Here is a 24,851-nt window from a genome sequence, read left to right as displayed (position 1 = left end):
TGGACTCACTTTGGATTGTGTAAAGTTAGAGATGTTTGTGAGTATCAATATGGAATTCTCTGTGAATATAGTTGTTTAAAACTCAGGAGACAGGTGCGGTTGGGAACAGGATCTTTCTTATAAAGGGAAACTTCAAGGTCATGATCTTTTAGGGAGAACTTTGGTGAAAAGAAGTCATACAAAAATCTAGGGAAAGGGTTCCAAACCTTTTTGTACCTAAGGATCTCTTAGAATAATGTTTTTAATGTATAAAATAACATACAGGAGATTGCAAAGGAAATAAATTATTTTGACATTCTGCTATCAAAATATTAAAGATAAAATTTAGAAACAGTAATATATGCAGGTTTTAATTAGCACATTAAATAACAAAATCTAGTAATGGGCCTAACAGCTCCTGAAATTTGAAATAGTGATGAGCATCTATCATGGCAAGATATCTGCCACAACCAAATATGATTTTCAAGTATTTGTAATGCCTATTGGTGATACTGTTACAGATATTGCAAATTACTATTTTGGTTTATTGCTTACATTTGTAATTGAAGTAAATCCCAAATTTCAGTTATAAGTTAGTTAAAATAAAGATGCAGGGAGGGAGTGGCCAAGATGGTGAAGTAGAAAGACCCTGAGTTCACCTCCTCTCATAGGAACATCAAAATTACAACTATTTACAGAGCAGCCATCAATGAGGACAACCTGAAGACTGGTAGTAAAGATCTTTTACAACTAAAAATATAAAGAAGGAACCAAAATGAGACAGGTTGGAGGGGTAGAGACACAATATAGTCAAGACCCAGCCCCCTGGGTAGGTAACCCACAAATGAGAGGATATTACAATTGCAAGGGTTCTTCCCAAGGAATGAGTGGTCCAAGCCCCACGTTGGGCTCCTCGCCCAGGGGGCTTGCACCAGGAAGACAAGTCCCCAGAATGTTTGGCTTTGAAGGCCAGTGGAGCTTACTTTTGGGGAGGGCTGTAGGAAAAAGAGACTCTACTCTTGGCACACACAAAGCCTCACAAGCTCTGAGACCCAGGGCAGAGGCAGTAATATGAAAGGAGCCTGGGTCATAACCACTTGCTATCTTAGCCTCCTGGAGAGGCAGGAGAAAACTTGGATTTCTGATGGTTACATAGAAATTATCATTTTTTCTTACTCATCAATCACTATGCATAAAAATCTGTACATTTTATTGTATGTAAATTATACCTTGGCAACAAAAAATAAGGCTGCACCAAATACATTATACAACTGTTTCTATTTACTGGATAAGCTAAAGTGCAAAGCTACAATCTTTAAGAGACAGGAAGCCCATGTTTGAGCTCCCATTTACACAAGCTTCCTCCTGATGAGCAATTTTGAAACTATGTTTTAAGGAAATAGAGCCCAGTCAAAGTGTAGCACTTTTGCTGGGAAGTTGAGACATAAATAACATTTCAGAGCTGAATGGAGACTTAAATTTGGGTGTTATGCCAGGAGAGAATGGACAGACACACAGGGGATTCTCTGAAACTTGCATAAAATTTCTTCTCATGATTTTGGCCAACTCCTGAGATGCAAATGACCTAGGTAGGCCTCTTGGGGTCCTAGCATATAACAGACACTGGAAGGCTGGAAAGCAAAGCTGAGACTTTAGAGATCGTATACGCATAGTGGACCGTCTTTGGAAAATACTCAGGGCCTTTAGTTGAGACTGAAGTAAGGCTATGCACTAGGAATCTAATACAGTATCCAGGTGGTATGCTGATAATTTAACTTTCAGTTAGAATAAAATTTAACACTTACGAGAGAAAGATGACAAAATCAAGTGCTTTTATAATATAATACCCACAATGCTGGGCATACAATTAAAAGTACTAGATATGCAAAGAACATTGAAGCAGTAACTGCTGATCAGAAGATGAAAGAGTTAATAAAAGAGACCCTGAGGTGATTGAGTATTGCAAAAAGAATAAGAAAAGAAAAAAAGACAGAAAATAACAACAATAAAAAAAGGGACAAATAATAAACAGCAAAAGATTAGTTTTAAACCCAACTATACCAATAATCACATTATATATAAAAGATATAAATATGAGCAGTGGAGATAGCAAGATTAGATAAATAAACAAGACAACTATATTTTATCTATAAGAAACCTAGCTTAAGTATAAAGACAAAAGGAGGTTAAAGTAAAGAATGATGATACAAGTGAAGGTGACATTAGTGGAAATGGTGATAAAGACATAAAAATGCTCTTATCTATAAAAACAATGAGAACACTGGAAAATATTGTCAAAATCAACCTATCAGAACTCCAGAAATATGCCAAAGTCTTTCAGTAATTTGGGGAGTATTTATTCAAGAAGAAAGCTCTACTTCTGTAAGAACAGTGTTTTGTGGAATTTGAACTTGCCTTATTCTCATTCTTTCATTCAAAATTTGTACAATTTTTTTTAGAATCCACATATAAGTGATATCATATGATATTTGTCTTTCTCTGTCTGACTTACTTCACTCAGTAAGATAATCTCTAGGTCCAGCTATGTTGCTGCAAATGGAATTATTTCATTCCTTTTTATGGCTGAGTAATTTTCCATTGTATATATGTACCATATCTTCTTTATCCACTCCTCTGACAATGGACATTTAGGTTGCTTCCATGTCTTGGCTATTGTAAATAGTGCTGTGATGAACACTGGGGTGGATGTATCCTTTTGAATTATTGTTTTCTCCAGATATATGCCCAAGAGTGGGATTGCTGGATCATATGGTAGCTCTATTTTTTGTATTTTAAGGAACCTGTATACTGTTCTCCATAATGGTTATACCAATTTACATTCCCACCAACAGTGTAGGAAGGTTCCCTTTTCTCAACACCCTCTCCAGCATTTATTGTTTTTAGATTTTTTTATGATGGCCAGTCTGACTGGTGTAACATGATACCTCATTGTAGTTTTGATTTGCATTTCTCTAATAATTAGTGATGCTGAGCATCTTTTCATGTACTTTTTGGCCACCTGTATGTCTTTATTGGAGAAATGTCTATTTAGATCTTCCACCCATTTTTGGACTGGGTTGTTTGTTTTTTTGATATTGAGCTGCATGAGCTATTTGTATATTTTGGAGATTAATCCCTTGTCAGTCGCTTCATTTGCCAATATCCTCTCCCATTCTATGGGTTGTCTTTTTGTTTTGTTTATGGTTTCCTTTTCTGTGCAAAAGCTTTTAAGTTTAATTAGGTCCCATTTATTTACTTTTGATTTTATTTTCTTTAGGAGATGGATCAAAAAAGATATTGCTGCAATTTATGTCAGAGAGTGTTCTGCCTATGCTAAGAGTTTTATAGTATCTGGCCTTACAGTTAGACTCTTAATCCATTTTGAGTTTATTTTTGTGTATGGTGTTAGGGAATGTTCTAATTTCATTCTTTTACATGTAGCTCTCTAGTTTTCCCAGCACCACTTACTGAAGAGACTGTCTTTTCTACATTGTATATTCTTACCTCCTTTGTCATAGATTAGTTGACCATAGGTGTGTGGGTTTATTTCTGGACTCTCTATTCTGTTCCATTGATCTGTATGTCTGTTTTTCTGCCAATACCATGCTGTTTTGATTACTGTAGCTTTGTAGTATAGTCTGAAGTCAGGGAGCCTGATTCCTCCAGTTCCATTTTTCTTTCTCAAGATTGCTTTGGCTATTTGGGGCGATGCAGAGATATACCATGTTCTTGGATTGGAAGAATCAAAACTGTCAAAATGACTATACTACCCAAAGCAATCTACAGATTCAATGCAATACCTATCAAATTACCAAGGCATTTTTCACAGAATTAGAACAAAAACTTTACAATTTATATGGAAATACATGAATTAAAAAAAATACACAAGCTATGAAGACTAATTCACAAAGAAAAAGAAAATATGAATAGACCTGTTACAGTAAAGAGATTCCATTTGACATTAAAAAAACTCCACTAAGTACTGCTCAGGCCCAAATGGCTTCACTGGTGAATTCTATCAAATATCTAAAGAATTAACACCAATCATTCAAAAACTCTTCCAAAAAATAGAAAAAGAAAGAATATTTCCCATCCCATTTTATGGGGCTAGTATTACTCCTGATACCAAAAAAAAGACAAAGATGTCATATAAAAAGAGAAACCACAGACCAGTACTTTTTCTTAATATAAGTACAAAAATCCTCAACAACATACTAGCCAACCAAATCCAGCAACATATAAAAATGAGTATACATCAAGACCCAGGGGAATTTATCCAAAGAATGCAAGGTTGTATCAGCATGTGAAAATCGATCAATGTAACGTGATATTAATAGAATAAAGGACAAAATGCAATGTGTTTTTATGATAAAATAGTGACCATACAAAAAATAGAAGGGAACTTCCTCAACCTCATACAGGACATCTGTAAAACACCTACAGCTAACATCTTCCGCAGCATGTGGGATCTTCCCGGACGGGGGCACGAACCCATGTCCCTTGCATCAGCAGGCAGACTCTCAACCACTGCGCCACCAGGGAAGCCCTACAGCTAATATCTTACTTCATTATGAAAGACTGAAAGAGGAATTTTTGGTGAAATTAAACTTTCAAAAATATGAAACACACACACACTGAGAGAATGATTATTTCTGGTGGAATTATTGATAATTACAAAATATTAGAAACAAATGCTCATACTACACAGGAGACTGGTTAAATAAATTACAATATATCTATAAAATGCAGTACTAATGAGCATTTTAAAAAGGAATTTGGCTTTTTTTTTTTTTTTTTTTTTTTTTTGCGGTATGCGGGCCTCTCACCAATGCGGCCTCTCCCGCCGCGGAGCACAGGCTCCAGACGCGCAGGCCCAGCGGCCATGGCTCACGGGCCCAGCCGCTCCGCGGCATGTGGGATCTTCCCGGACCGGGGCACGAACCCGTATCCCCTGCATCGGCAGGCGGACTCTCAACCACTGCGCCACCAGGGAAGCCCCGAATTTGGCTTTTAAACAGAGTGTTTAGGTCATTTACATGATATTTGGGTTTACATCTACCATCTTACTATGAATGGATAGAGAGGGATTCCCAGGACATATTACAAAGTAAAGAACAGCAAAGTGTTAACATGTATGTAGTATTTTATCTTTTATCTAAGAAAGGAGAAACAAGAATATATATAGTTTTTTGAAAAAATAAACTTCGAAGTGTAGTCTAGAAATTATTGAATGGGTTAACCAAGGGAGAGAAGAAAGAGTGACACTTCTCTGAGTATACTATTTGCATACTTTGGAACATAATATTAAGGTCTTACATATTAAAAAATAAAGGCAGCAAGGTAGGGTAAATCAATACTGAATGCATACAGAAACCAAAAAAATCCCTAACTTTAAAGAATTGGTAACAGAACCACGCAGAAGAAAATATCCATATTAACTGTAATATTTTGAACAGAATGCTTTGACATATAACCTCAGTGGGAAACATTCTAAAGGCAAAAAAAAAAAAAAAAACCAAAAAACCAAAAAAACAATTGCAATACAATTTTAAACATAGCATTTTATTTATTTAGTGGTATAAGGATAGCATTTTTGAAATGAATTTTCATATTGTAGGATTTAGAAAATATAAATATTAAATAAATATATTGATGCTTTTGAGGATCAGGTTACTCATTGTGAGAAAGGTGAGGAATAACAAGGAATTGGGAAGGTAGCAGAAGAATCCTGTGTTACTGGATTGGAATTAAAGGCATAGATAAAGCAATGAGTGTACCTAGATACCATATCTGTTTGTAAAACCTCTGACCACTAAAAAAACCCAAGGGTTCCTTGTATGAAATAACTGATTTCAGAACTGGGACATGGAAAATAAAGGGTAAATCTGGCAAAATCAACAACAGAAAGTAAGAAAGTGCTTAATGTGCTGATGGGACATAACAAAATGAGTTATCGGACAAATCTGGGACAATTTGAGCGTCAAAATAATTAAGGACAGTAATGAATTAAGTTATATTGATTACAAAAGAATTCAAGAGTATTTACCAATATGAATAAATGAATAACAAAGTGGGAGGGAAAACCTTCCTTACAGTACAATGCCAACTAATAAAGGAAGAAAGAATAATAAAGTGAGAAAAAATCATTAGTTTACAATCACATAATAATAAATGGTTCAGAGAAGAGTCATCAGTGTATTCTAAATCCATTGGGTCATAGTTTATTGGAAAATAATTTCTTAATTTCCAAATATATGTAGATTTTTCTAGTTACCTTTTGGTAAACATTTCTATTTCATTTGAATTTGAATTACTTTATGATTCCAACACTTGAAATTTTTTGAATTAATTTATGGCCGAATATATGGTCAATTATGATAAATATTTCTTATGCAAATGATAGGAATATGTATTTTTCACTTGTCCATTAGTTCAGCTTTTTTCATTGTCCTCATACAATCACTGAAAAGGGTGTGTTAAAATTTTACACCATTATTGTAGACTTGCCTATTTGTCCTTACAATTCTGTCCATGTTTAATTTAGTAATGTTGAGGCCATAATATTATATACATACATTCATTATTCTGTGTCTTCCAAATGAATTAACTCCTTCATAATCATGAAGTAACCTTCTTTCTTTAAAATAATTGATTTTGCTGAAAAATCTATTCTGATAGATTACTACTATAGCTATACAGTCTTTCTGTTGGTTAGTGTTTGTGTGGAGTACCTTTTTAATCCCTTACTTTCCTTATGATATATATGTGTCTTTAAAACACATTGTTGGATTATTTTTTCAAATCTTATCTGACAGTCTTAGAATATTTAGTTCCATTTACAATTAATATAATTATGGATATATTTGGTTTTAATTTTGCCATCTTAGTATGTGTTTCTATATTTTCCCACCTGATCTGTGTTACTATTTTTTATATTTTATTGCCTCCTTTTGGATTTGTTATATTATTCTCTAATATTCTTCTAAAAATTTGGAAGGTAAACGTTTCCTTTCTATTAGTGATTACCATTGAATGGACAGTTATACTTTATTCATCAAAGCTTAATACTAAGTATCATTTTTATTTTTCTCCTGGACAATGATAAAAGTTTACTTTCAACCCTCTGTTCTTATATGCTATTGTTTTGTGTATTTTAGTTCCATTAATATACTGAATGCCGTAAGACATTATCATTATTGTTTTATACAGTCAATGTTTATTTATATTTAACTACACATTTACCATTTTCATTGCACTTAATTGCTTCCTGCATCTCCAACCTTCCTTTTGTGGCCATTTTCCTTTGTTTGAAGAACAACCTTTAGTATTTTGTTAAGCAGGAGACTGCTTTTGTCACGTTCTCTTAGTTTTTGCTTGATAATGTCTTTATTTCACTTTGATTCTTGAGGTATAATTTTGCTGAATATATGATTCTAATTTAGCATTTACTTAAAAACAATTTTTTTTCCACCACTCCCTGTGCCATGCGGGATCCTAGTTCCCAGACCAGGGATGGAACATGCGCCCTCTGCAGTACAAGTGTGAGTCTTAACCACTGGACTGCCCAGGAAGTCCCAGTATTCACTTTTCATCAGCACACTGACACTATCATTTTAATATCTTCTAGTTTTCACTGTTGCTGTTGAGAAGGCATTCATCCATCTTATCGTTGCTCTACTGAACTAACTTGATCTTTTTTTCTTTAAGGTTGATATATGTTTTCTCTTTTTTTGCAATGTCATGATGATGGGTCTAAATGTTGATTGTTTTTTATTCATTCTGCTTGAGACTTGTTGAGCTCTTTAAATGAGAGAATCGGTGTTTTTCATCAATTTGAAAAGCCATTATTTCTTCAAATATTGCTTTTCTGCCATTCTTTTCTCACCTTATGGAATTCTTCTCACATTGTACTGTATGTCCATTATCTTCTTATTTTCTCTTTTATATCCTTCTGATTTTCCTTGCTTCATTCATCACAGTTTCTTCTGACTGACCTCCAGTCATGCTCTCTTTAGCCATGTCTAATCTGTCTTTGAGTTCTAAGGTTTTCATATGTTTGAGCTCCAGGTTTTCTCGTTGTTTCTTATATCTTAAATGTTACCCTTTACAGCTTGCAGTTTCTCGCTGAAATATGTAAGTTCAGCTTGTAATTTACATGTTCACACTACAAATAGTTGTTTAAAGTCTATGTCAGGTAATTCAACTATCTTGAGTGCCTGTGGGTTCATTTGTATTATCTTTTATTGTGTTATATCTATTTCATTTGTCTTGTTTCTTCATGTGTCTGTTTATCATTGTATTTCAGTTACAGGAATTGAAAATTATTGAAAGAAGTCATTTGAAGCCCAGGATGATAAGGATTTTTTTGTTTATACCAAGAAAATTGGAAAGGTGAAGACTATGAAATCACCTTAATCCAATTTCCAGGCTCAAGATTATTTTGCTTAGATGGGTGGCTTGAACCGGGCCTGAACTCCATGCCAAGGATGGTTTAACCCTGGTTCATCCTTACTTCTAGTGTACAGTCCTTTGGGATCCCAAACTAAGCCCAAGTTCGTTGACCCTTGCCAGGCTTGTGAGACTTGAATGAGCTTCTCAACCTGTCATCACATCTTCAGGTTTGCAAATGCCTCATTAGCAGACGTGACCCAAAAGTCATAATCATTTTTCCTGGATTTCTGTCTTTTTATGGATGTCTCACTATCTTTTTTTTTTAACATCTTTATTGGAGTATAATTCCGTTACAATGGTGTGTTAGTTTCTGCTTTATAACAAAGTGAATCAACTATACATATGCATATATCCCCATATCTTCTCCCTCTTGTGTCTTCCTCCCACCCTGCCTATCCCACCCCTCTAGGTGGTCACAAAGCACAGAGCTGATCTCCCTGTGCTATGTGGCTGTTTCCCACTAGCTATCTATTTTACATTTGGTAGTGTATATATGTCCATGCCACTCTCTCACTTTGTCCCAACTTACCCTTCCCCCTCCCTGTGTCCTCAAGTCCATTTTCTACGTCTGCGTCTTTATTCCTGCCCTGCCCCTAAGTTCTTCAGAACCTTATTTTTTTTTTTACATTCCATATATATGTGTTAGCATACGGTATTTGTTTTTCTCTTTCTGACTTACTTCACTCTATATGACAGACTCTAGGTCCATCCACCTCACTACAAATAATTCATTTTCATTTCTTTTCATGGCTGAGTAGTATTCCATTATATATATGTGCCACATCTTCTTTATCCATTCATCTGTCGATGGACACTTAGGTTGTTTCCATGTCCTGGCTATTGTAAATAGAGCTGCAATGAACATTGTTGTACATGACTCTTTTTGAATTATGGTTTTCTTAGGGTATATGCCCAGTATTGGGATTGCTGGGTCGTATGGTAGTTTTTATTTTTTTAAGGAACCTCCATACTGTTCTCCATAGTGGCTGTATCAATTTACATTCCCACCAACAGTGCAAGAGGGTTCCCTTTTCTGCACACCCTCTCCAGCATTTATTGTTTGTAGATTTTCTTATTAGCTTCTCAATGTTTATAGTATTTTCCCCATATTATTGTTGTATTTAGCACAAGAGTCAGTCCAAATTACCCAGTCTGCAATTGTTAGAAGGTGATGCTTTTAATATTCTGATTTAATTTAGCTGTGTATTCCCTTTGTAAGTGCCGTAAGAACTGGCATCTTTCTAGAGAAGGTCTTCATGATGGAGAGGGTAAAATGTGTAAGTCCTTGAATATGTAGGTCAAATTGTGTATATAGATTTACTTTTTTTTCTTAGAGAAATTTCATTGTTTTTTATCCAAAGGGGTGTGTGTGTGTGTGCATTCACCTATAATAGAACAATCTTAAAACTTAAATTTATTTTATCAGTGAACCCAGAGTCAAGATCTTTAGATGATATCAGTAAAGACATCTTGATATTGTAAAATTTATCAGAATCTTTTACAGAAACATAACTTTGAAGAGGAATTATTTAATGAGACACTAAATGTACGTTCCAACTGGAGGAGAAAAAAAAGGAAAAAATGGATTGTAAAATCCCTTATATTCCAATTGGTTAAACTTTGTGACTTGAATATTAGTATTGTTGAGCATGAATATTTTAAATAAAAGCAGTAAGATGATCATTTCTCTCCCATTAACCTCCCCCAAATCTTTAAAGAAACCAATAGATGTTTTTGTTTCTGTATAACCAGAATTCAAGGAGATATTTAAAAGTGAAGGGGAAATAGTATATTTTAGGTTGATTAACAGCGTAAATTTTGACATGTTTACTTTGTGAAGATTCATCTTGCACTATAAAGTTTTCCACTGAAGATATAGAATTAGAATAAAAATATTAAGATTAATATTCTGGGATAGATTGATCTCTTCTAAGATTTAAAAGCTGCATTTTAAAAATTTAGATTTTACCATGTATCTTTGTTATCTTCAAATCGTTTTAATTATCTCAAAGGTTATGTGTCTGTGTTGCAGAATTCATTGGCATTTTTGACACATAAAATAATTTAGCAGGATAAATGGAAACTTTACATTTGCATATTTATATACTTTACATTTCTTACATTATTGTTAACCTAAATATCAGATAAATAGGTTAAGAATAATTATTAAATAGAGGAATCCCGATTAAACGCAAATGTTACCAGTCGACGTCTGTACGTTGTTCACAGTACATAATCCGAAAGTATTGAGCATAGCCGCTGCAATTCTACTGGCCAAGAAAGTTAATTACCTAAAGAAATTGCCCAAACAATAGCAATCTTCATGATGGCCTTAGTCCGTGAATTGAAACGGCTATGCTCAATAGGATTACGTATTGCTACATACCGATCCAGCGAAATAGCGCAGAGGTGCATGATGGACGCTGTAGAAAATAAAACATCTAAAGAAATCCAGACGGGGCACAAATATCTAGGTAATGGCCAGACATAATCTGAAAGAGAACAGAGAGAAGACAAGAACATGTTATGTAAATTATACCAACTGTAGTTTTAAATTTAGTCTACGTATTTTTTCTTCTCATAATCTAAGTTTATAAAAGAAAGTAAAATTTGGTAAACATTGTTTTCCATAGTAATGATATGACGATGATGATGATAATGCATTCAGTGTTACATACATTATTTTTTATTGAGGTAAAATTTACATATTATAAAATTAATCACTTTAAAGTGTACAATCTAGAGGCATTTAGTCCATTCACAACATTATGCAACCATCACCTTTTTCTGGTTCCAAAACATTTCATCATTGCAAAAGGAAACCACTACCCATTAGGCAGTCACTCTCCATTTTCGCCACCACCCCCAGCCCCTGACAATTTCTTATCTGCCTTTTGTCTCTTGAATTTAGCTAATCTGGTTATTTTATGTAAGTGGAATCATACAATAGGCGACCTTTTGTGTCTGGTTTCTTTCTTTTTGAGGTTCATCCATTTTGTAGTTTCTATCAGTACTTCATTCTTTTCTATGGCTGATGCTCTTATCAGTTGAAATTTTTTTGCATGCTCTCATAAATGAAATTTTCTTAATTTCCTTTATGGATTGCTCATTGCTCCTGTTTAGAACTATACCTAATTTTCATGTATTAATCTTGAAACCTTCAACTCTGCTGAATTCATTTATTAGATCTATATTTTTTTGTGTGGGTTCTTTAGGATATTCCATATGTAAGATCACATCATCTGCAAAGAGAGGTAATTTTATTTTTTCTTTTCCAATTTTCCTCTGCCTTTAATTTTCTTTCACTTGATTTCTCTAGATAGAATTTCCAGTACAATGTTGAATATAAGTAGTGAAAGCAGATATCTTGTCTTTCTCCTTATCTTAAAGAATAATCTTTCATTATTTCATTATTGAATAGGATATGTTAGCTGTGGGTTTTTCATACATGCCTTTTATCATGTTGAGGAAGTTTCCTTTTATTCCTAGTATGTTCTGTGTTTTTAATGATGAAAGAGAGATTTTGTTAAATGCTTTTTCTACATCATTTGAGATGATCACGTGGTTTTCTTACCTTCATTCTATTAATGTGATGCATTACATTAATTGATTTTTTATGTGCTGAACCACCTTTCATTCTTAGGATAAGTCACACTTGGTCACGGTGTATAATATGATGCCGAACTTAGTTTGCTAGCATCTTGTTGAGGATTTTTGCATCTATATTCATAAGTGATATTGGTCTATAATTGTCTTTTCCTGTGATGTCATTATCTGGCTTTGGTATCTGGATAATGCTGGTCTCATAGAATGAGTTACAAATGTTCCCTAATCTTTTATTTTGTAGGAGTTTGAAAAGTATTGGTATTAGTTCTTCTTTAAATAATTGATAAAATTTGACCAGTGAAGCCATCTGGTCCAGAACTCGTCTTGTTGGAAGATTTTTTGATTACTGATGCAATGTCTTTACTTGTTATAAAGTCTAATCAGAGTCTTTATTTCTTCTTGAGTCACTTTAAAAAAAAATTAATTAATTTAATTTATTTATTTTGGCTGTGTTGGGTCTTCATTGCTGTGCACAGGCTTTCTCTAGTTGCAGCGAGTGGGGGCTACTCTTTGTTGTGGAGCATGGGCTCTAGGCACACGAACTTCAGTAGTTGTGGCATGCAGGCTCAGTAATTGTGGCTCATGGGCTCTAGAGCACAGGCTCAGTAGTTGTGGCGCATGGGTTTAGCTGCTCCGCAGCATGTGGGGACTTCCCAGATCAGGGCTCGAACCCGAGTCCCCTGTATTGGCAGGTGGATTCTTAACCACTGTGCCACCAGGGAAGTCCCTTGAGTCACTTTTAGTAGCTTGCATGCTTTTAGGAATTTGTCATTTGTCCATTTTATTTAGGTTATGTGGTTTGTTGGAGTACAATTGTTCATTTATTCTTTTATAATCCTTTTAATTTCTGTAAGGTCAGTAATAATGCCCTTCCCCGCTTTCATTTTTAATTTTAGAAATTTGTGTCTTCTCTCTCTTTTTTTCTTAGTATTTCTAGCTAAAGGTTTATCAACTTTGTTGACTTTATTGTGCCTTAAATCTCAATTTCTCCATTTTTTGAAGGATAGTTTAGAGTTTTGCCATATGCAGGATCCTTGGTTGACAGAATTGTTGTTGTTGCTGTTGCTGTTGAGCACTTTATTTATTTATTTTTGTTTATTTATTTATTTTTTCCAATTTATTTATTTTTGGCTGTGCTGGGTCTTCTTTGCTGCATGCGGGCTTTCTCTAGTTGTGGTGTGTGGGCTTCTCATTGTGGTGGCTTCTCTTGTTGCAGAGCATGGGCTCTAGGCACGCAGGCTCAGTAGTTGTGGCTCTTGGGCTCTAGAGCACAGGCTCAGTAGTTGGGGTGCACGGGCTTAGTTGCTCTGCGGCATGTGGGATATTCCCGGGCCAGTGCTCAAACCCATGTCCCCTGCATTGGCAGGCAGATTCTTAACCACTGTGCCACCAGGAAAGCCCCTGTTGAGCACTTTAAATATGTCATCCCACTGCCTTCTGACCTCCATGGTTTCTGAAGAAAATTCATTATTAATTTTTTAAAGATCCTTTGTAATTTTGACCGTAATGTCTTGGTGTGGATCTTTTGGAGTAATATATGCTTAGCATTCATTGAGCTTAGTAAACTTGATAGTATCTTGTTTCTCTCAGGTGCTGTTCATTTTTCTTCATTTTTTCTCTTTCTTCTCCTCAAACTGGATAATCTAAATTGACCTATCTCCAAGTTCCTTAATTCTTCCTTCTTTCTGCTCAATTCTGCAGTTGAATTGGTCTAGTAAATTTTTAATTGAATTTTTGTACTTTTCATCCTCCAAATTTCTATTTGATTTCTTTTTATAATTTATATCCCTTTATTGCTATTCTTGATTTGTTGAGACAAATTCTGGTTTCCTTTAGTTCTTTGTCCATGGTTTCCTTTGGCTATCTGAGCATTTTTGAGAGAGTTGATTTAAAGTCTTTGTCTAGTAAGTCTAATGCCTAGGCTTCCTCAGGATCATTTTCTATTAATTTTTTTTCCTGTGAATGGGCCATACTTTCTAGTTTCTTTGCATTCCTCTTACCTTTGATGAAACTTGAATATTTTGAATTTTATAATTTGGCAACTCAGGAAATTTGATTTTGCCCCAGACATGTATGGTTCAGAGGTTAGCTAGAGATTTAAGCCAAGTTTATGGTTCCCCAGAGAAGAATCTATGGTTCCCTCTATCTCTACCCTTTCCTATATGCTCCCTCAACTTTCAGCTTTGAGATTTCCTCAAACTCTGTCCTCAGTTTCTTTGGGCTACAATAACTGCAGATTTTTTGGAGGTTTAGGCACTTGACCTGACATAGACTGCATCTTCCTCTTTGACTGTAAGTCATGAAATTTGGAAACTCAACCAGTGCTGTTCTCTTCTTCCAAGTCTTGAGACCCTCCAGAATCATTCTGTTTTAGGTTTTTCTCCAGTACCTTTAGATAGTTGTTTTTGTATTATTTTTAGAGTTAATAGAGTTAATAGTTTTTATCTGCAGAGGTGTAACTAACAACCATTGGAATTCAAGGAGCACAACAAAGAAATCAAATACATTATTAAAATTTTTTCTAAACAAAAATGTTTATGAATGTCCATTTCTGTTCATCATTATCTTGTAATCTCCTCAGATTGTATCCACCTAGAAGTTGATGGTGTTGAGGGTTTGGGTATTCTCGAACTGTTTGCCGTTCAAAAATTATTTTTCAAATACACAAGTATTACCTCACTGCCATTATGTGGAAAATTTTGTTGCCATAACCACTGGAATATAAGATGCATTGGGTCAACATTGTTATCTGTTTTATTTTTCTACTGTTTTATTCATAATGCTTAGGTCAATGCATGGCACAAAGTAGGCACTAAATAAATATTTGTTAAATGTATAAAAGAATACATCCCTCTCAACAGATCATAACCTCACTCTAAACCCAACTTCACCATATGCCAATATATAGCATCATGAGGATACATATCCACTCTGCAAAGTCAATACACTATCTGGTCATTTTTCAGCAGTTGCATATTTAATAATGGCAAAAATGGCAATAGCTATTGTACAGTACGTGTCATATACCAAGCACAGTGTTAGGTACTTCATTTTTAGTTATATTCCATACAACACAAAAAATTCTGTAGTGTCAGTTCTGTTATCCTACAGTGTGAGGAAAATGTGTCTCAAAGTTTCAGACTTGTTCAAGTCTACAGTGTGAGTAAAGAATTTTGCTCCAAGTCTGACACTTTTTCCTGAACACTAAGGTACCTCCTATCACCATACACTATTTCTTATTGAATAATAAATTCAATTGCTTTTATAATAGAGGACAATATTCCTTGTACAGGGTTTTCAAGAAGTCTACTTCCAAACATACAAGATGTACAATTATGGCTGATCACAATTATCCCCTAAGATTCTTATTAAATATATTCCTTCCTGGATTTCACTACAGACCTGCTAATTCAAAATATTTAGAATTTAGTTTTCATATTTGTCTTGTTAAGAAGACAAATGGATTTTTCAAGTTGTCTCAATGGAATTAAAGTGTACTTTCTTTAGATAAATTTATGTGATCAGGCACATTCCAGACAAGAAATATGTGAAAAGTTTTGTGGAAGTTGCATAGCAAAAAGGCCATATAGCATAATTTCCATGGGGGAGGTCAATTAGTTGAATGAGATTAAATCTTGTTTTCAGAGGTAAAAATTGTGTAGTGTTTCATAAGACATTTTCCTACATTCAGTCATTCTTTTATTCATTCACAGGTTACGTCAGCCTTAGTAACTCCAAAAATCACAGGCATCCCCACCAATATTGACAATAATGGCAAAAACTGAATAATAGACACTGTAAAATTTCAGTTCATTTGTGCAAATGAAAAAATACAAGGGCTTTATTTCTATGAAATAATGGAGACAAGCTTTGCCTTGCACAAAGTAGGCACTCAAAAAATATTTGTTAAGTGTATAAAGGAATAACCCCACCCTGAAAATTATAATTCCATCACAGAAAAAATAATTTTCCAATATTCTGATAATATAATTAAGGAATGTGGAAATGTTGGACTGTAAAGCCATCCTAAAGCTAGAATGGAAATAAAGAAGTTATAATTGATGTCTTTAAGTTAACATATATGAAAAGATGAATAACCACAAAAAAGTTTTTAAAATTCTCTAATTCATTTCATAAAATAATACAGTGTCAATATCAAAACTTACAAAATACTGAAAGAATAATACTAGAGACAAATAGCAGTCATTGATATAGATTCAAAATTACAAACAAAATACTCACAAATAGAATCCAGCAAAGAGTAAAATGAAAAATATATTACATTAAAACAAAACTTATTCCAGGAATGCAATGGTAATTTAATATTATAAAAATCTACCAATATAATCCCTTATATTATCATCTGTAAAGAACTTTTATGATCTTTTAATAGATTTTTAAGAATAACTTGATAAAATACAGGAGCCATTCCTAACTAAAACTTTAATTATATAGAGATAAAGGGAATCCCCTTAAATTTGATAACTTACAAAAACCAACAGCAATTATTGTAATCAGTAATGCATTAAATACATTTCAATTACATTAAATTTTAAAATTGGACAGTACAGTCTTTACAAAGCCTTTGAAGCAGCTCCCATAACCATACTCAGTGAAGAAACGGTGGATGTTGTTGAAATTAACAGAAAGAGGACTTCTTGAATAAGACATAGAACTTATGAAAAGAACCAAATGAGGAGTTTAGAGCTGCAGAAAATAACTGAAGGAAAATACTCACCAGGTGGGCTCAATAGAAGAATGGATATGGTAGATGAAGAGTCATTAAAACCAAATGCAAATCAATAGAAATTATCCAAACTGAACAAGAATGAGAAAAAATTAAAAATAAATGAACATAGTAGGGACCTATGGGACATATGTATGCATCTAACATTTGTGCCATTGGAATCTGAGGAGAGGAGAGACTGATACAGAAACAAACTATTTTTTTTTTTTTTTTTGCAGTACGCAGGCCTCTCACTGTTGTGGCCTCTCCCGTTACGGAGCACAAGCTCCGGACGCGCAGGCTCAGCGGCCATGGCTCACAGGCCCAGCCGCTCCATGGTATGTGGGATCTTCCCAGACCGGGGCACGAACCCATGTCCCCTGCATCAGCAGGCAGACCCCCAACCACTGCGCCACCAGGGAAGCCCTTTTTTTTTTTTTTTTTTTTGAAACAAACTATTTGAAGAAATAACTAAAATATTCCATATTTGATGAAAAATAAATTTACAGATTTAAGAAGTTCTGCAGAACCCAAATGGTTAAACTCAAATAAGATCATGCCTAGACACATAATAATCTGGTGAAAACAAAAGATAAAGAAAAAACTTTTTAAGCAGCTGAGAAAAATAACTCTTTCATCAGAGGCCAGAAGGCAGTATAATCACAATTCAGAATTTTATATCCAGTGAAAATACCTTCAGAGAATGAATGTGAAAGAAAGAGATTTTCATAGGAGGGGAAACTAAGAGATTGGTTGCTAGGAGACTTACTTTAAAAATTTTTAAGGAAGTTCTTCAGAAAGAAAGAAAACTTGTAAAAAAAAATACAAACAGCACATGCAGCTCAATATCAATAAAACAAACAACCCAATCAAAAAATGGGCACAAGACCTAAATAGACATTTCTCCAGGGAGACATACAGATGGCCAAGAAACTCATGAAAAGATGCTCAACATCACTAATTATTAGAGAAATGCAAATCAAAACTACACACAGGTCAGAATGGCCATCATCAAAATGTCTACACATAATAAATGCTGGAGAGGATGTGGAGAAAAGGGAACCCTCCCACACTGCTGGTGGGAATGTAAATTGGTACAACCACTATGGAGAACAATATGGAGGTTCCTCACAAAACTAAAAATGGAGCTACCATATGTTCCAGCAATCCCAATCTGGGGCATACCTGGAGAAAACGATAAATCAAAAAGATATGTGCACCCCTGAAGGCAGACAGCAGAAGCAAGAAGAACTACAATCCTGCAGCCTATGGAATGAAAACCACATTCACAGAAAGATAGACAAAATGAAAAGGCCGAAGACTATGTACGAGATGAAAGAACAAGATAAAACCCCAGAAAAACAACTAAATGAAATGGAGATAGGCAACCTTCCAAAAAAAGAATTCAGAATAATGATAGTGAAGATGATCCAGAACCTTGGAAAAAAGAATGGAGGCAAAGATCGAGAAATGCAAGAAATGTTTAACAAAGACCTAGAAGAATTAAAGAACAAACACCTAGAAGAATTAAAGAACAAACAACTAGAAGAATTAAAGAACAAACAAACAGAGGTGAACAATACAATAACTGAAATGAAAAATACACTAGAAGGAATCAATAGCAGAATAAATGAGGCAGAAGAACGGTTAAGTGACCTGGAAAACAGAATGCTGGTATTCACTTCCACAGAACAGAATAAAGAAAAAAGAAAAGAAATGAAGATAGCTTAAGAGACCTCTGGGACAATAAACCTACCAACATTCACATCATAGGGGTCCCAGAAGGAGAAGAGAGAGAGAAAGGACCTGAGAAAATATTTGAAGAGTTTACAGTTGAAAATTTCCCTAACATGGGAAAGGAAATAACCACCCAAGTCGAGGAAGCACAGAGAGTCCCAGGCAGGATAAACCCAAAGAGAAATATGCCAAGACACAAAGTAATCAAATTGACAAAAATAAAGACAAAGAAAAATTATTAAAAGCAACAAGGGAAAAACGACAAATAACGTATAAGGGAACTCCCATAAGGTTAATGCTGATTTCTCAGCAGAAGTGCTGCAAGCCAGAAGGGAGTGGCATGATATATGTAAAATTATGAAAGGGAAGAAACTACAACCTAGATTACTCTACCCAGCAAGGATCTCATTCAGATTCAACAGAGAAATCAAAAGCTTTACAGACAAGCAAAAGCTAAGAGAACTCAGCACCACCAAACCAGCTGTCCAACAAATGCTAAAGGAACTTCTCTAAGTGGGAAACACAAGAGAAGAAAAGGACTTACAAAAACAAACACAAAACAAGAAAATGGTAATAGGAATATACATATTAATAATTACCTTAAATTTGAATGGATTAAATGCTCCAAACAAAAGACACAGGTTTGCTGAATGGATACAAAAACAAGGCCCTAATATATGCTGTCTACAAGAGGCCCACTTCAGACCTACGGACACATACAGACTGAAAGTGAGGGGATGGAAAAAGATATTCCATGAAAATGGAAATCAAAAGAAAGCTGGAGTAGCAATACTCATATCAGACAAAACAGATTTTAAAATAAGGAATGTTACAAGAGACAAGGAAGGACATTACATAATGATCAAGGGATCAATCCAAGAAGAAGATATAGCAATTATAAATATATATGCACCCAGCATAGGAGCACCACAGTATATAAGGCTAATGCTAACAGCTATAAAAGAAGAAATCGACAGTAACACAATAATAGTGGGCAACTTGAACACCTCAATTACACCAATGGACAGATAATCCAGACAGAAAATTAATAAGGAAACACAAGCTTTATGACACAATAGACCAGATAGATTTAATTGATGTTTATAGGACATTCCATCCAAAAACAGCAGATTACACTTTCTTCTCAAGTGCACACAGAACATTCTCCAGGATAAATCACATCTTGGGTCACAAATCAAGCCTCAGTAAATTTAAGAAAATTGAAATCATATCAAGCATCTTTTCTGATCACAACGCTATGAGATTAGAAATAAATTACAGGGAAAAACGTAAAAAAAACACACATGGAAGCTAAATAATACATTACTAAATACGCAAGAGATCACTGAAAAAGTCAAAGATGAAATCAGAAAATACCTAGAGACAAATGACAATGAAAACATGACGATCCAAAACCTATGGGATGCAGCAAAAACAGTTCTAAAAGGGAAGTTTATGGCAATAAAATCCTACCTCAAGAAACAAGAAAAATCTCAAATAAACAATCTAACCTTACACCAAAAGGAACTAGAGAAAGGAGAACAAACAAAACCCAAAATTAGTAGAAGGAAAGAAATCATAAAGATCAGAGTAGAAATAAATGAAATAGAAACAAAGAAAACAATAGCAAAGATCAATAAAACTCAAAGCTGGTTCTTTGAGAAGATAAACAAAATTGATAAACCTTTAGCCAGACTCATCAAGAAAAAGAGGGAGAGGACTCAAACCAGTAAAATTGGAAATGAAAAAGGAGAAGTTACAATGAACACCACAGAAATACAAAGCATCTTAAGAGTCTACTACAAGCAACTCTATGCCAAAAAAATGGACAACCTGGAAGAAATGGACAAATTCTTAGAAAGGTATAACCTCGAAGACTGAAACAGGAAGAAATAGAAAATATGATCAGACCAATTACAAGTAATGAAACTGAAACTGTGATTAAAATCTCCCAACAAACAAAAGTCCAGGACTAGATGGCTTCACAAGTGAATTCTATCAAACATTTAGAGAAGAGCTTACACCCATCGTTCTCAAGCTCTTCCAAAAAATTGCAGATGAAGAAACATTCCCAAACTCATTCTGCAAGGCCACCATCACCTTGACACTAAAACCAGACAAAGATACTGCAAAAAAAGAAAATTACACACCAATATCACTGATGAATATAGATGCAAAAGTCCTCAACATAATACTAGCAAACAGAATTCAAAAACACGTTAAGGGCTTCACTGGTGGCGCAGTGGTTGAGAGTCCACCTGCCGATGCAGGGGACACAGGTTCATGCCCCGGTCCAGGAGGATCCCATGTGCCGCGGAGCGGCTGGGCCCATGAGCCATGGCCGCTGAGCCTGAGCCTGTGAGTCTGGCACCTGTGCTCCACAACAGGAGAGACCACAACAGTGAGAGGCCCGCATACCGCAAAAAAAAAAAAAAAATTAAAAAAAAAAAAAAAAAACACATTAAAAGGATCATACACCATGATCAAGTGGGATTTATCCCAGGGATGCAAGGATTCTTCAATATACACAAATCAATCAATATGATACACCATATTAACAAATTGAAGAATAAAAACAATATGATCATCTCAATAAAAGCAGAAAAAGCTTTTGACAAAATTCAACACCCATTAATGATAAAAACTCTCCAGAAAGTGGGCATAGAGGGACGCTTCATCAACATAATAAAGGCTATATATGACAAATCCACAACAAACATCATTCTCAATGGTGAAAAACTGAAAACATTTCCTCTAAGATCAGGAGCAAGACAAGGATGTCCACTCTGGCCGCTATTATTCAACATAGTTCTGGAAGTCCTAGCCACGGCAATCAGAGAAGAAAAAGAAATAAAAGGAATACAAATTGGAAAAGAAGAAGTTAAACCGTCACTGTTTACAGGTGGTATCATACTATACATAGATAATCCGAAAGATGCCACCAGAAAACTACTAGAGCTAATCAATGAATTTGGTAACGTTGCAGGATACAAAATTAATGCACAGAAATCTCTTGCATCACTATACACTAGCAACGAAAGATAAGAAAGAGAAATTAAGGAAACAATCCCATTTACCAGTGCAACAAAAAGAATAAGATACCTAGGAATAAACCTACCTAAGGAGGTAAAAGACCTGTATGCAGAAAATTATAAGACGCTGATGAAAGAAATCAAATATGACACAAAGAGATGGAGAGATATACCATGTTCTTGGATTGGAAGAATCAATATTGTGAAAATGACTGTACTACCCAAAGCGATCTACAGATTCAATGCAATCCCTATCAAAGAACCAATGGCATTTTTTATAGAACTAGAACAAAAACTCTTAAAATTTGTATGGAGACACAAAAGACCCCGAATAGCCAAAGCAATCTTGAGGCAAAAAAACAGAGCTGGCAGAATCAGACCTCCAGACTTTACAGTATACTACAAGTCTACAGTAATTAAGACAATATGGTACTGGCAGAAAAACAGAAATATAGATCAATGGAACAGGATAGAAAGCCCAGAGATAAACCCACACATCTATGGTCAACTAATGTATGACAAAGGAGGCAAGGATATGCAATGGAGAAAAGACAGTCTCTTCAGTAACTGGTGCTGGGAAAATTGGACAGGTACATGTAAAGAATGAAGTTAGCACACTCCCTAACACCATACACAAAAATAAACTCAAAATGGATTAGAGACCTAAATGTAAGACTGGACACTATAAAACTCTTAGAGGAAAACATAGGAAGAACACTCTTTGATGTAAATCACAGCAAGATCTTTTTTGACCCACCTCCTAGAGTAATGGAAATAAAAACAAAAATAAACAAATGGGACCTAATGAAACTTAAAAGCTTTTGCATAGCAAAGGAAACTATAAACAAGACGAAAAGACAACCCTCAGCTGCTGATGAGGGTGTGGAGAAAAGGGAACCCTCTTACACTGTTGGTAGGAATGTAAATTGATACAGCCACTATGGAGAACAGTATGGAGGTTCCTTAAAAAACTAAAATAGAATTACCATATGACCCCACAATCCCACTACTGGGCATATACCCAGAGAAAACCATATATCAAAAAGACACCTGCACCCCAGTGTTCACTGCAGCACTATTTACAGTAGCTAGGTCATGGAAGTAACCTAAATGCCCATCGACGGATGGATAAAGATGATGTGGTACATATATACAATGGAATATTACTTAGCCATAAAAAGGAATGAAATTGGGTCATTTGTAGAGACGTGTATGGACCTAGAGACTGTCATACAGAGTGAAGTAAGTCAGAAAGGCAAAAACAAATATTGTGTATTAACGCATGTATGTGGAATATAGAAAAATGGTACAGATGAACTGGTTTGCAAGGCAGAAATAGAAACACAGATGTAGAGAAGAAACTTATGGATACCAAGGGGGGAAGGGGGATGGGATGAATTGGGAGATTGGGACTGACATATATACACTACTATGAATAAAACAGATTACTGATAAGAACCTACTGTATAGCACAGGGAACTCTACTCAGTGGTCTGGGGTGACCTTAATGGGAAGGAAATCTAAAAAAGAGGGGATATATGTATACGTATAACTGATTTACTTTGCTGTACAGTAGAAACTAACACAACATTGTAAAGCAACTATACTCCAATAAAAATTAATAAAAAATGAAGGTTCCTGATTTTAAAAAAAAGAATAAGTGAGGAACAACAGAAATGGTAAACAATCTGGGAAAATATAATAATTTTTTTCTTTTCTTAAATCTTTAAAATATATGTGACTGTCAAAAAGGAAAATTATAAAATCATCTGAAGGTTCTCAATGTATATAGATGTACTCCATATTGCAATTAAAACAAAAAGGGGGAGCGCCAAGGGGACGATATGGTTGTAAGTTTTTTATATTCACTTGAAGTGAATAAAGTACTAATTATAAGGAAATTTTGACAGATTAGGTATGTATATTTCAATCTAAGAGGAAATCACTAAAAAATTGTACAGAGAAATATAGTAAAACTTCAACAGATCAATAAAAATGGAATACTAAAATGAAATGTAGAACCCACCAAATAATTCAGAAATAGAAAAAAAGGAATGAAAAAGTGAAGGGATAAATAGAAAATAATAAAATAGCAGACATAATTACAAACAAATTAATAATTGCATTAAATGTAAATGGTATAAGGTGTAATTTGTATCAATTTAAAGAGATAGCCATGTTGGATTAAAAAGAAGAACAATAATACCATATGCTGTCTATAAGAAACCTACAAGTTTAAATACAATGTGGATAGATATATAGTAAGAGAATGGAAAGAGGCAAACTATGCAAACACTAATCAAAGAATGCTGGAGTTGCTATATTAATATTAGACAAAATAAATTTCAGATCAAAGAATATTACTAGGGATAACAGAAACCATTTTATAGTGATAAAAATGTCAATTCCTCAAGGGAATATAACCATAGTGAACATTTATGCACCTAATAACAGAGATTCAAATTTCATGAAGCAAAAAAAAAAGAAAACAAAAGTACAATCACTATATATATGTATATATATATATGTATATATATATGTATATATATACATATATATATATACACACACACACACACACATATATATATGTACAATGGACCATTGCTTCATCTTTAAAAATAATGAAATTAAGATATATGCTACAACATGGAGGAACCTTGAAGACATTATTCTTAGTGAAATAAGCCAGACACAGAATGATGACTCCACTTATATAAGGTTTGTAAAATAGTCAAATTCACAGAGACAGAAAGCAGAATGGTAGTTACCAGGGGCTGGGGGAAGGGAGCAAGAGGAGTTATTGTTTAATGGGTACAGAGTTTCAGTTTGGAATGATAAATTCTGGAAATGGATAGTGGTAATGGCTTCACAGCAGTGTGAATATACTTAATGTTACTGAACTGTATGCTTAAAAATGGTTAAAATGATGAATTTTATGATATGTATCTTTTACCAAAAAAAGGAAATAGCACTTTTCCAGCCACCTTAGAAGCCCTTCCATGTGCTCTGACCCAGTTGTAAACCCTTCTCCCCCCCAAATTAACCACAGTCCTGACATTTACAGTAACCAGTAACTTAACATTTCTTTATAGCTCTATCAATAAAGTGTGCATTCCCTAGGGGAAAAAAAGTACAATCATAATTATACTTTGAGATTTCAACATCTTTTCCTCAGTAATTAACACAACAAGTAGATAGAAAATTACCAATGATATGAACAGCACTAACAACAAACTACAACAAATTGGCATTTACAAAACACTCTACCCAACAATAGGAGTATACACATTCTTTTCAAGAGCTCATGGAAATTGATT

At 34.5% G+C, this 24,851-nt stretch overlaps 1 protein-coding gene across 1 annotated transcript in view; it reads right to left on the bottom strand.

Moving 5' to 3' along the window:
* HTR2C (5-hydroxytryptamine receptor 2C) overlaps positions 1-24,851 on the bottom strand; it is a 244,974-nt gene that overhangs the window by 13,173 nt on the left and 206,950 nt on the right. Inside the window, exon 5 of the mRNA XM_032619710.1 lies at positions 10,722-10,922. Within this exon, the coding sequence (XP_032475601.1) occupies positions 10,722-10,922 (201 nt within the window). The remainder of the gene's footprint in view (positions 1-10,721; positions 10,923-24,851) is intronic.

Source organism: Phocoena sinus, chromosome X (assembly GCF_008692025.1).
Source record: "Phocoena sinus isolate mPhoSin1 chromosome X, mPhoSin1.pri, whole genome shotgun sequence".
NCBI classification, from domain to species: Eukaryota; Metazoa; Chordata; class Mammalia; order Artiodactyla; family Phocoenidae; genus Phocoena; species Phocoena sinus.
The sequence above is the reverse complement of the archived record's forward strand: the minus strand, read 5'-3'. Positions and strand labels throughout refer to the sequence as shown.